The sequence below is a fragment of the Aquarana catesbeiana genome, linkage group LG07 (assembly GCF_042186555.1).
Source record: "Aquarana catesbeiana isolate 2022-GZ linkage group LG07, ASM4218655v1, whole genome shotgun sequence".
In the NCBI taxonomy this organism is placed as follows: domain Eukaryota; kingdom Metazoa; phylum Chordata; class Amphibia; order Anura; family Ranidae; genus Aquarana; species Aquarana catesbeiana.
Genome location: NC_133330.1, coordinates 345757212 through 345771820, shown reverse-complemented (window position 1 = coordinate 345771820; position 14609 = coordinate 345757212). Strand labels below are relative to the sequence as shown.

Here is a 14609-nt window from a genome sequence, read left to right as displayed (position 1 = left end):
TAGCCTATCAGTGTGTCACCCATCAGTGTAGCCTATCAGTGTGCCGCCCATCAGTGTAGCCTATCAGTGTGCCGCCCATCAGTGTAGCATATCAGTGTGCCGCCCATCAGTGTAGCATATCAGTGTGCCGCCCATCAGTGTAGCCTATCAGTGTGCCACCCATCAGTGTAGCCTATCAGTGTGCCGCCCATCAGTGTAGCCTATCAGTGAGCCGCCCATCAGTGTAGCATATCAGTGTGCCGCCCATCAGTGTAGCCTATCAGTGTGTCACCCATCAGTGTAGCCTATCAGTGTGTCACCCATCAGTGTAGCCTATCAGTGTGCCGCCCATCAGTGTAGCCTATCAGTGTGCCGCCCATCAGTGTAGCCTATCAGTGTGCCGCCCATCAGTGTAGCATATCAGTGTGCCACCCATCAGTGTAGCCTATCAGTGTGCCGCCCATCAGTGTAGCATATCAGTGTGCCGCCCATCAGTGTAGCCTATCAGTGTGCCGCCCATCAGTGTAGCCTATCAGTGAGCCGCCCATCAGTGTAGCATATCAGTGTGCCGCCCATCAATGCAGCATTTCAGTGCAGCCCATCAGTGCAGCCAGAGCCGCCCGTCAGAGCCCATCAGTGCCACGTATCAGTGCTGTTGTTTGTTATAAGAACGGCTATTTTGTAGGCTGACAAATGAATAAAAAAGTCATTTTTTAAAAATATTTTTCTTGTTTTTTTTTTCATCTCAGACCCCTTTCACTCCGGGGTGTTTTGCAGACACTACAGCGCTAAAAATAGCGACTGCAAAACGCCCTGAAAGTGCCGCTGCTTTGCGGTGGTTTTTAACCCTTTCTCGGCCGCTAGCGTGGTAAAACCACCCCCGCTAGCGGGCGAATACCGCCGCTAAAACAACGGTGAAGTGCCGCTAAAAATATCGGCGCTTTACCGCCGACGCCCCTCCCACCCCAGTGTGAAAGGGGCCTTAATGTCCTGTGGTAAAACAAACCTTAACCCCTCCTGGCTGACTGAACACCAATGTGCCGCCTCCTAGAAGCGTCTCTATCTGTGAGGTCACACCTGTGTGTATATATAATATATATATTCATATGAACGCTAATCCCCTTGACAACGTCTGTTTAGACAAAGCAATACGAGTGAAATGATATTACACAATCCGAGGTCTCATCGATCGAGTCCCACAACAAGGACGAGTATTCCGTGGTCTCGGTCTGATGTGGATTCCCGCTGACACCCCCCTGATTGGATGATCCGTTGATCACATGCCACTCCTCCTATAATTCTGGCCAGCTGCTGGATGTACCTCGGGGGCGGGCTCACATTCAGACACATTGGATTGGATACATTTCGGTGGGATTTGGATACTTTGTTTTTTCTCGGATTTCTTTCTTTTCCCTGCACATGTTTTTGGTTGTTTTAATGAATTGGTTACAAAGCGCAGCTATTCTCTGAGCCCCGCCCCCGCATTCAGCGCACTTATTCTGTAGAAGAATCACTTTTTATTTTGATGACTTTCAGAACATTTCGGGACGTTCCACGGCGCGGGTTCAGGTTTGCAATTCTTCTTTAAAAATTCAAGGAGTGGTGAAGTGCAGAGGATACGTCTGCAACAGCAAGCCGAAGGTGAAAGACGCTATTCAGGTACCTTGTTGTTGTTTTTGGATGTTTAGACATTAAAATAATTCCTCATTTCCTGGCTGGAGGACGTCCAGCATCATCTAGCCCTCCCCTCTCCAGCCTGACTGTCTCCACCCCTTTCATTCATTGGATGTCAATCATGGAGGCTCAGGATCACATGATGGTGCATATGCAGCAGTGGCGGCTGGTGTTTTTTTGTTTGGGGGGGGCGCAGCAAACATAACTCCTCCCACCAGGGGCGTTGCTAGGTGGCAAAAAGACCAGGGGCTTCAGCCCGAAGTCCAAGGCCGACACGGGGGGGGGGGGGGGCCCTCTAGTGGTGCTGGGCTTTTTTGGTTGGGCGGAGGGGTTGTGTGGCGGGGGTAGGCTGACTTGCTGGTTGCTGCCTGGCTTACCAGTGCCCATCAATGCTGACCACTAAACTGACCTACCTACCTGACATACACTGACCTACATACACTGACCCACCCACACTGACCTACCTGACCCACACTGACCTACATACACTGACCCACCCACACTGACCTACCTGACCCACACTGACCTAAATACACTGACCTACCTGACCCACACACACTGACCTACCTGACCCACACACACTGAAATACCTGACGTACACTGACCTACGTACACTGACCTACCTGACCCACACTGACCTACCTGACCCACACTGACCTACCTGACCCACACTGACCTACATACACTGACCTACCTGACCCACACTGACCTACATACACTGACCCACCCACACTGACCTACATACACTGACCTACCTGACACACACTGACCTACCTGACCCACACACACTGAAATACCTGACGTACACTGACCTACGTACACTGACCTACCTGACCCACACTGACCTACCTGACCCACACTGACCTACATACACTGACCCACCCACACTGACCTACCTGACCCACACTGACCTACATACACTGACCCACCCACACTGACCTACGTACACTGACCTACCTGACCCACACTGACCTACCTGACCCACACTGACCTACCTGACATACACTGACCTACCTGACATACACTGACCTACCTGACATACACTAACCTACCTGACCCACACTGACCTACCTGACCCACACTGACCTACCTGACATACACTGACCTACCTGACCCACACACACTGACCTACCTGACCCACACACACTGAAATACCTGACGTACACTGACCTACATACACTGACCTACCTGACCTACCTGACATACACTGACCTACCTGACATACACTGACCTACCTGACCATCACACACTGACCTACCTGACCATCACACACTGACCCACACTGACCTACCTGACCCATACTGACCTACATACACTGACCTACCTGACCCATACTGACCTACATACACTGACCTACCTGACCCATACTGACCTACATGACCCATACTGACCTACCTGACCCACACTGACCTACATACACTGACCTACCTGACCTACATACACTGACCTACCTGACCCATACTGACCTACCTGACCCACACTGACCTACATACACTGACCTACCTGACCCATACTGACCTACCTGACATACACTGACCTACCTGACCATCACACACTGACCCACACTGACCTACATGCACTGACCTACCTCACCCACACTGACCTACATACACTGATCCACCCACACTGACCTACCTGACCCACACTGACCCACACACACTGACCTACCTGACCCACACACACTGACCTACCTGACCCACACACACTGACCTACCTGACCCACACACACTGACCTACCTGACCCACACACACTGACCTACCTGACCCACACACACTGACCTACCTGACCCACACACACTGACCCACATACACGGACCTATACTGACCTACATACACTGACCTACCTGACCCACACACTCTGACCTGGTACCTGCCATACACACACTGACTGACCTACCTGTGTCCAGGTCCTGCAGCAGCAGCTCAGCCGTGGTGCTGGTGTGTGAGGCAGCCAGAGGAGAGGAGGAGAGCCGCCCGCCCGAACAACGATCGATGTCGCACGGCGGCCAAATTGTAATTGCTGCCTTCTTCCTCTTCCTGTCACAGCGCGCTGGGATAGGACTGGGCGTTCCAGTCCAGAAATGGCATGAGCACTAGCGCGGAGGAGGAGGAAGTGCAATCCTCCTCCGCTTTGAATACCGGGCAGTGTGGGCACAGTGGGCAGTGACGTCACTGGTTGCTAGGCGGCTATAGCAACCAGTGACCAAGGGTAGAGTCGGGGGGCGGAGCTGGAGCCAGCGCTACCACGGCTCAGTCCGCCCCTGCATTCTAGGACCGGGACAAGAGACTCGGGGCTATTAGCCCCAGGCTCAGGGCTGTAGCCCCAATAGCCACCCCCTGGTGACGCCTCTGCCTCCCCATACTTGCTTCAGGACTGAGGCCGGGCACTGTGATGTTTTCAGGAAGATATGTACCGCCCCTGCTGGCCCCTCCCACCAGCCATGATCTGCCTGCATTGCATAGAGAAGCACAGAGAGCGGTGATGACATCACTGGGTCTATTATAAGCTCCGTAATGGGGGGAAAACCCCAAATCTCATTCTGTGTGTCTCTTGTAGATCATAAGACGAGATCTCCTGAATACGATATCTGACCGATGTGACATAAGGTTTGAAGATCTCCTCCTCAACAGATCGGCGCACGGTACGTCTTCTGACATTTTTAGTAGATCTATCGAATTTTCGGCCCTCATGGATGACTATATGGCTTTCTGACTCCCCCTCCCCTCCCCCCCCCCCCAGACTTCGAGAAGTCGCCGTGTCTGCTTCCCCTCCCCCATCGGGTGTTTGTTCCCATCCCCGCCTCCGGGGCGGCGCTGTGCGATTACATCATCGGAGAGGAGACCAGAGAGGAGGCGCAGAGCCGGTTCCTGGAGATGTTGGATCAGGAAGTGAATTATGAAGATTTAGATTTTGTGGAGGAGAAGAGAAGGGCTCCAGGTAGGTGATCAATACAAAGGAATCCCTTTTATTTTACATCCAAAAAATGCAACTCTGGAATTATTATTATTGGCATTCAAAGCATTTTTTTTATTGTAAGTACCTGAATGTGACCTGGGATCAACCTTGTAGTCTCTGTACAACAGAGCTCAAACTGGGAGAGGGTGTGCTGCATGCTGATAGGAGGAGAAGGCAGAGCGACGGAGGGATTTGCTTATCAGTCTCCAGCTTTTCCTTTCACTGTCCAGTCACGGGTTAGGGATAAGTCCTATAAATGGTGCTGCAGGGTGAGGAGGAGCATGCTCATGGGGGGAGAGAGCAGAGTGACAGAGAGAAGAGTTAATCCCATTGAAAAGGGACATAAAATGTTTCCTGAAGTATTTAGCTGCAAATTTAAATAGAATTTATATCTTAATAGTAAAGCAGGTGCCCCCCCCCCTTTTTTTTAATTTACCCTTCAAGTAGAACTATAGGCAAAAAAAAATTTCCATTTTGGATAGAGTAAGGGAGGGTTATACCCCCTGTCAGGGTTTTTTTTTTTTCACCATCTGTGTCCCCCATTGCAGAATTTTCCCATTCACTTCCTGTCCCATAGCCAAACAGGAAGTGGCAGGAAATCTCTGCCAATTAAGGAAATCCCTTGGATGTTTAACCCCTTCCCAGCCAGTTTCATGAGTACAGTGACAGTGCATATTTTTAGCACTTATCACTGTATTGGTGTCACTGGTTCCCACAAAGTGTCAGTGTCCAAATGTCCGCCGCAATATTGCACCCGATATAAGTCATCGATCGCCGCCATTATTAGTATAACAAAAAAAATAATAAAAATTACAGTATACAGTGAGGAAAATACTGATCGTCTCCCCTGCAGATTGTGTAAGTTTTGCCCACTTACAAAGAAATGAAGGGTCTATAATTTTTATCATAGGTGTATTTTATATGATAGAGACAGAATATCAACCAAAAATCCAGAAAAAACACACAATACAAATGTTATAAATGGAGTTGCAGTTCAGTGAGTAAAATAAGTATTTGATCCCCAAGCAAAACATGACTTAGTGGTTGGTGGAGAAACCCTTGTTGGTGATCACAGAGGTCAGACCAGGGCCGATCCTGGACGGGGTGCACAGGGTGCAGTGCACCCGGGCGCCACAGAGGTGGGGGCGCTACAGCTCCAGAGTGCTCCCCTCCCTCCTCCTCCTCCTCCTCCTCTTGCCCATAGGCGGCTCTCTCCGCTAGTCACCGCAGCCGCCGCCGCTTTGTTTTTTGTTGCCGAAGTGAAGCCCATCCCCCCTACCTCCTCCTGTCAGAGGAGGAGAGCGGAGATAGCTGGAGATCGGAGCGTCTGTGTCTCTGTGTGCAGAGAGACCAGTCGTGCAGTGATGTCACGTGGTGACGTGATGGAGGGGGTGGTTTGTCGGGGGTCTATACTAATAGGGGGGGGGTGTCCTTGGGGAGGGTCTATACTAATGTAGGGGGGGGTTTTGTCCTGGGGGGGTCTATACTAATGGAGGGGGGGTTGTCCTGAGGGGGGGTCTATACTAATGGGTGGGGGGGTTGTTCTGGGGAGGTCTATACTAATGGAGGGGGGGTGGTTTGTCCTGGGGGGGTCTGTACTAATGGAGGGGGGGTGGTTTGTTCTGGGGGGTCTATACTAATGGAGGGGGGGGTGGTTTGTCCTGGGAGGGGGTCTGTACTAATGGAGGGGGGGTGGTTTGTTCTGGGGGGGTCTATACTAATGGGGGGGGGGGGGTGGTTTGTCCTGGGGGGGTCTATACTAATGGAGGGGGGGTTGTCCTGGGGAGGGTCTATACTAATGGGGGGGTTGTCGTGGGGGGGTCTGTACTAATGGAGGGGGGGTGGTTTGTTCTGGGGAGGTCTATACTAATGGAGGGGGGTGGTTTGTCCTGGGGGGGTCTATACTAATGGAGGGGGGTGGTTTGTCCTGGGGGGGTCTGTACTAATGGAGGGGGGTGGTTTGTCCTGGGGGGGGTCTATACTAATGGAGAGGGGATGGTTTGTCCTGGGGGGGTCTATACTAATGGAGGGGGGGGTTTGTCCTGGGGGGGTTCTATACTAATGGGGGGGTCTGTACTAATGGAGGGGGGTGGTTTGTTCTGGGGAGGTCTATACTAATGGAGAGGGGGGTGGTTTGTCCAGGGGGGTCTGTACTAATGGGGGGGGGTTTGTTCTGGGGGTCTGTACTAATGGGGGGTGGTTTGTTCTGGGGGGTCTGTACTAATGGAGGGGGGGTGGTTTGTCCAGGGGGGGTCTGTACTAATGGAGGGGGGGGGGTGGTTAGTCCTGGGGGGTCTGTACTAATGGAGGGGGGGTGGTTTGTCCCGGGGGTCTGTACTAATGGGGGGTGGTTTTGTTCTGGGGGGTCTTTACTAATGGAGGGGGGTGGTTTGTTTTTGGGGGGTGGTTCTGTACTAATGGAGGGGGGGTGGTTTGTCCTGAGGGGGTCTGTACTAATGGAGGGGGGGTGGTTTGTCCTGAGGGGGTCTGTACTAATGGAGGGGGGGTGGTTTGTCCTGAGGGGGGTCTGTATTAATGGAGGGGGTGGTTTGTTCAGGGGGGGTCTGTACTAATGTAGGAGGGGTGGTTCTGTTTTAATGTAGGGGGGTGGTTTGTTCTGCGGGGGTCTGTACTAATGGAGGGGGGGTGGTTTGTCCTGAGGGGGGGTCTGTACTAATGGAGGGGTGGTTGTTTTGTCCTGGGGGGTCTGTACTGAGGGAGGAGTTTATACTTAGTGGGGGGTCTATACTTAGTGGAGGGGGGTCTGTACTGAGGGGCGACTATAGTTGGTGGAGGGGGATGATACCATGTTTTACCGCACTGGGTGACACCCCTCTCCCTCTCCTCTTCACGTGCGCTGCTGTACTAGTGAGCGGCGCACTATGTTTCTTCCCCCGCCTTCATATCGGCTAGGGAAGAAAAAAAATGGAGCAAAGAAGAGGATTGTGGGCCATGTAGTCCCGAGGACTGTCAGCCCCACTGTAACACAGAAACTGCAGCCCACACAGCATGCTCAGCTGAATGGGAGAGAGAGAGAGAGCCAGGAGTCCAGGAAAGCTTTCAGGGAAGTACACCCAGGACTCCAGAGGGAGAGGACAGTGCTGAGGGAACACCATCAGAGAGAGAACCCCACTGCCCTGAGCCACCAGAGGGAAAGCCACACAGCCTGGCGCCATCCCAGGCGGAGAAAGGAATGGAGTCATTGCCAGAATACGGATCTGGGCGCTACCCAGCGGAGTCGCCACGGGCAATTCAGCGTGAGCTGACTCCTGATCAGAGGAACCGTTGTTGCTGTATCGCTGGGTCAGGTGAGAGGGCCGATCGGCCATTATCTACTAACGTCTATAGGAACTGCAGTCTCTGATCATCTCCTGTATCATGTCTGCAGTCTCTGATCATCTCCTGTATTATGTCTGCAGTCTCTGATCATCTCCTGTACCATGTCTGCAGTCTCTGATCATCTCCTGTATTATGTCTGCAGTCTCTGATCATCTCCTGTACCATGTCTGCAGTCTCTGATCATCTCCTGTATTATGTCTGCAGTCTCTGATCATCTCCTGTATTATGTCTGCAGTCTCTGATCATCTCCTGTACTATGTCTGCATTCTCTGATCATCTCCTGTACTATGTCTGCAGTCTCTGATCATCTCCTGTATTATGACTGCAGTCTCTGATCATCTCCTGTATTATGTCTGCAGTCTCTGATCATCTCCTGTACTATGTCTGCAGTCTCTGATCATCTCCTGTATTATGTCTGCAGTCTCTGATCATCTCCTGTATTATGTCTGCAGTCTCTGATCATCTCCTGTATTATGTCTGCAGTCTCTGATCATCTCCTGTATTATGTCTGCAGTCTCTGACCATCTCCTGTATTATGTCTGCAGTCTCTGATCATCTCCTGTACTATGTCTGCAGTCTCTGATCATCTCCTGTATTATGTCTGCAGTCTCTGATCATCTCCTGCATTATGTCTGCAGTCTGTGATCATCTCCTGTATTATGTCTGCAGTCTCTGATCATCTCCTGTACTATGTCTGCAGTCTCTGATCATCTCCTGTACTATGTCTGCAGTCTCTGATCATCTCCTGTACTATGTCTGCAGTCTCTGATCATCTCCTGTATTATGTCTGCAGTCTCTGATCATCTCCTGTACTATGTCTGCAGTCTCTGATCATCTCCTGTACTATGTCTGCAGTCTCTGACCATCCCCTGTACTATGTCTGCAGTCTCTGATCATCTCCTGTACTATGTCTGCAGTCTCTGATCATCTCCTGTATCATGTCTGCAGTCTCTGATCATCTCCTGTACTATGTCTGCAGTCTCTGATCATCTCCTGTACTATGTCTGCAGTCTCTGATCATCTCCTGTACTATGTCTGCAGTCTCTGACCATCTCCTGTACTATGTCTGCAGTCTCTGATCATCTCCTGTACTATGTCTGCAGTCTCTGATCATCTCCTGTACTATGTCTGCAGTCTCTGATCATCTCCTGTACTATGTCTGCAGTCTCTGATCATCTCCTGTATTATGTCTGGGGGTTCTTTCTAACAGACCCTCTAACAGAAGCCCTCTCTGTGTGCATCAGAGAGACTCCCCTCCAGGTCTCATTAGTGTTCTCTCTTCCTGTATTTTCTTTATTGTTAAAAGATCATGGGAAGATCCTAGGGTAACGAAGAGTTCTTAGGGGAACATCTGTGTTTGAGTCGTTGCCATAGTAACATTTGTAAAGGGGAGGAGTGTGTAAAGATGACCACGCCCACGTGGGGGCGCCAGAAATATTCCTGCACCCAGGCGTCCCTAGGATCGGCCCTGGGTCAGACGTTTCTTGTAGGTGGTGATCAGGTTTGCACACATCTCAGGAGGGATTTTGTCTTCTTTACAAATCTTCTTTAAATCCTTAAGGTTTCTTGGCTGCCTCTTGGCAACTTGAAGTTTCATCTCCTCCATACATTTTCTGTAGGATTAAGGTCTGGAGACTGGATAGGCCACTTTATGACCTTAATGTGCTTCTTCTGGAGCCACTCCTTTGTTGCCTTGGTGATATGTTTTGGGTCATTGTCATGCTGGAAGACCCATCCATGACCCATCTTCAGTGTTCTGGATGAGGGAAGAAGGTTCTCCTCCAAGATCTTACAATACATGGCCCCGTCCATTGGACCCTCAATGCGGCAAAGTCGTCCTGAACCTTTATCAGAGAAACAGCCCCAAATCATCATGTTTCCACCTCCGTGTGACTGTAGGGATGGTGTGTGACTGTAGGGATGATGTGTGACTGTAGGGATGATGTGTGACTGTAGGGATGATGTGTGACTGTAGGGATGATGTGTGACTGTAGGGATGGTGTGTGACTGTAGGGATGGTGTGTGACTGTAGGGATGGTGTGTGACTGTAGGGATGATGTGTGACTGTAGGGATGGTGTGTGACTGTAGGGATGATGTGACTGTAGGGATGGTGTGTGACTGTAGGGATGGTGTGTGACTGTAGGGATGATATGACTGTAGGGATGGTGTGTGACTGTAGGGATGATATGACTGTAGGGATGACGTGTGACTGTAGGGATGGGGTGTGACTGTAGGGATGGTGTTCTTAGGGTCATAGTCACCATTTTTCTTCCTCCAAGCACCGCGAGTCGAGTTAATGCCAAAGATCTGAATTTTGGTCTCATCTGACCACAGAACTTTCTCCTTCTCTGAATCATTTAGATGTTGATTGGTAGACTTCAGACGTTCCTGTACATGTGTCTTCCTGAGAAGGGGGTCTTGCGGGGGCTGCAGGATTTCAATCCATGGTGGTGTATTGTGTTACCAATGGTTTGTTTGGTGACTGTGGTCCCAACTGCCTTGAGATCCTTCACAAGCTCCTCCCGTGTAGTTCTGGGCAGATCCCTCACTTTTCTCATGACCATCCTCACCCCATGAGGAGAAATCTTCCATGGAGCTCCAGACCGAGGACGATTGATGGTTATTTTGTATTTCTTCCATTTGTGAATAATCGCTCCAACAGTTGTCTCCTTTTCACCAAGCTTCTTGCTGATGGTCTCGTAGCCCATTCCAGCCTTGTGCAGGTCTACAATCTTCTCCCTGACGTCCTCTGACAGATCTTTGGTCCTCCCCATGATGGTGAGGATTGGATGGAAGAAAGAGATTCTGTGGACAGGTGTCTTTTATACACATAACGAGTTGTCGTTAGGAGAACCTTCTTACATTGACAGGACTAATCTGTGTACCACATGAGCACCTACTGTAGTGTCTGTGTATACTCCATATATACCCCCCATATATACTATATACACTCTCTATATACTCCATATATACCCCCATATATACTATATACACTCTCTATATACTCCATATATACTATATACACTCTCTACATACTCCATATATACCCCCCCATATATACTATATACACTCTCTACATACTCCATATATACCCCCCCATATATACTATATACACTCTCTATATACTCCATATATACCCCCCATATATACTATATACACTCTCTATATACTCCATATATACCCCCATATATACTATATACACTCTCTATATACTCCATATATACCCCCATATATACTATATACACTCTCTATATACTCCATATATACCCCATATATACTATATACACTCTCTATATACTCCATATATACTATATACACTCTCTATATACTCCATATATACTATATACACTCTCTATATACTCCATATATACCCCCATATATACTATATACACTCTCTATATACTCCATATATACTATATACACTCTCTATATACTCCATATATACTATATACACTCTCTATATACTCCATATATACCCCCCATATATACTATATACACTCTCTATATACTCCATATATACTATATACACTCTCTATATACTCCATATATACTATATACACTCTCTATATACTCCATATATACCCCCCATATATACTATATACACTCTCTATATACTCCATATATACTATATACACTCTCTATATACTCCATATATACTATATACACTCTCTATATACTCCATATATACCCCCCATATATACTATATACACTCTCTATATACTCCATATATACTATATACACTCTCTATATACTCCATATATACCCCCCATATATACTATATACACTCTCTATATACTCCATATATACTATATACACTCTCTATATACTCCATATATACCCCCCATATATACTATATACACTCTCTATATACTCCATATATACCCCCCATATATACTATATACACTCTCTATATACTCCATATATACTATATACACTCTCTATATACTCCATATATACTATATACACTCTCTATATACTCCATATATATACACCACATGAGCACCTCCTGTATCCAGTCTGTGGGGGGGAGAATTATTGTTGGTTGGTTGGGGATCAAATACTTATTTTACTCCATTTATAACATTTGTATTATGTGATTTTTCTGGATTTTTGGTTGATCTTCTGTCTCTATCATATAAAATACACCTATGATAAAAATTATAGACCCTTCATTTCAATGTAAGGGGGCAAAACTTACATAATCTGCCGGGGAGACCATCAGTATTTTCCCTTCTGTATATCCCCTCTTTTGTAGACGCGATAACTTTTGCGCAAACCAATCATTATACACTTATTGTGATTTTTTTTTTTTATTATTTTTTTACCAAAAATATGTACCAGAATACGTATTGGCCTAAATTTATGAAGAAATAAAAAAATTATCATATATTTTTTTCAGAATTTTAGGGGTTTTTTTGTGTTATGCTTGTGTACAGTATCGCACAACCACACAATTGTCTGTTAAAGTAGCGCAGTGCTATATTGCAAAAAGTGGCCTTGTCATGAAGGGGGGTAAATCTTCCGGAGATCAACTGGTTAAACCACCGAGGGCCCCAGGGAAGGTGAGAGCAGGGGCTCCGGGGAAGGGGAGGGGACGAGGGCCCCAGGGAAGGCGAGGGCCCCAGGGGAGGGGGCGAGGGCTCCAGGAAAGGTATGAGGGAGGGTCTCAGGGAAGGTGAGAGGGAGGGTCCCGGCTAAAGGAGAGAGTTGGGGCCCCAGGGGAAGGAGAGTGCGGGGGGGCCGAAGGGAAGGGAGAGAGCAGGGGGCCCCAGGGAAGGGAGAGTGGGGGGGGCCGCAGGGGAAGGAGAGTGGGGGGGGCCGCAGGGGAAGGAGAGTGGGGGGGCCGCAGGGGAAGGAGAGTGGGGGGGCCGCAGGGGAAGGAGAGTGGGGGGGCCGCAGGGGAAGGAGAGTGGGTGGGGCCGCAGGGGAAGGAGAGAGTGTGGGGGGGGCTCAGGGGAAGGAGAGAGTGGGGGGGCCCAGGGGAAGGAGAGAGTGGGGGGGGGCCCAGGGGAAGGAGAGAGTGGGGGGGGGCCCAGGGGAAGGAGAGAGTTGGGGGGGGCCGCAGGGGAAGGAGAGAGCGGGGGGCCATAGTCAGGGTTCCATTCCAATGGAGAGGAATGGATATCTTCTGTGCCGGTTCTGGTTTTTACATTTTGGCTGACAGAGCCGTTTCTTTCATCCAGCAGCCCTTCCAGTCTCATGTACAATGCAGAACCAGGGGTCCGGACATTGGGGGGGTCCGGACATTGGGGGGGTCCGGACATTGGGGGGTCCGGACATTGGGGGGTCCGGACATTGGGGGTCTGCCCGTGAATCATATGACCTTCACTGCCTAGGCATTTAGTCACATGATCTCAGAAAGGAGATTATCGGAGCTGAGGCCGGGGCAATCATTAGTTTTGCTGTAATTGTGGTCTAGAGACAACCAACAGCTTCTGTTAGGGGCCTGTAAGTGAAAGTGAAACTGCGAAGCTGCCACTTAGCTGGTTGCCTGGAATTCACCCATTTACATGTTTGTGATGCTCTAATGTGCGTTGCGTCACGTCCTCGCGTGCGTCAGAGCAGAATGAAGGGCACAGTGATGGAGGTGATGTGCACATCGCTGCAACTCCGGAATATAAACGGCCCCCCAACAATAATCCAGCTCTGTGCTATGGCAGCACTTCTTGGAATTACATTTTGCAACTTTTTATTGCTTCCAATCTTTTCTTTTGGTTTTGTAGATGAAGAAGAAGCTGTCTGTAAGCCGTCAGGTGATGAGAAATGTCCGGTTAGGAAGGACGTCCCGTCATTATCGCCCCGTATAGGTGAGTGTTCAGGGTGTTCATTTCATTTAAAGGGTAACTCCGCTAAGGGGAACACACTTCCCTCCGGGTGATCTCTGTACACCGCCTGTGTTGTGGGGAGGGGAGGTGTTCTGTAGTCCTTAGAAATACTGGCGGGGGGAGGGGGGGAAGCGGCTATGATGATCACTTCTGCCATAACCCCAGTAAACTGCTTACAAACCACAACGTGTGTGTGTATGTGTATATATATGTATGTATGTATGTGTATATATGTATATATAATGTATTGCGGTCAGCAAGAGGTTATGGAGACTTATGTTTTTTGCTAGTGTCCAGTCTTTCTGTAGGGGGCAGTATAACCCGAAAGTGAATGACTTTCTGTGCCCCTCAAGAGATGAGAAATGAAATTTCTGTACTTAGTAATATAGATTTGTGGAGAGAAATACGTTCAGCTTTCATTGTATTAGACATTATGTTACACATTGATAATGGATGAAACAAAGTTGCATTAATTGTAGAATTAAAAAAGATATGTACTTATGAACATGCCCGCTATATTACTTTATATTACTTTATATTAAATACTTAAAATGTGAAATTTTCATTTTTATTTTTTTTTTAATATAAATCGATCTTTATTTTTATTTTACAGGGATTATAATGGCAGCGGTCGTTGTTCTCCTGGCGATTCTCGTATATTTCCTGAAATAAAGATTGGGAAAGGAATAACTACGACACACATGGAATGGGGGAGATTATACAGAGAACATCTCAGATTCATCTACAACCAAAGCTGAACTCCAGACAGATAATAAATCATTTATTCCGCTATGTATTCATTACAAAACCATTAAATGCATTTAATACGGAGAAA

General features: G+C 48.5%; 1 protein-coding gene across 1 annotated transcript in view; it reads left to right on the top strand.

Moving 5' to 3' along the window:
• The window catches only part of ODR4 (odr-4 GPCR localization factor homolog), a 47800-nt gene extending 33191 nt beyond the window's left edge, over positions 1-14609 (top strand). The window contains exons 10-14 of the mRNA XM_073593996.1: positions 1516-1638; positions 4211-4295; positions 4394-4591; positions 13673-13756; positions 14388-14609. Of these exons, the coding sequence (XP_073450097.1) occupies positions 1516-1638; positions 4211-4295; positions 4394-4591; positions 13673-13756; positions 14388-14446 (549 nt within the window). The 3' untranslated portion in view covers positions 14447-14609. The remainder of the gene's footprint in view (positions 1-1515; positions 1639-4210; positions 4296-4393; positions 4592-13672; positions 13757-14387) is intronic.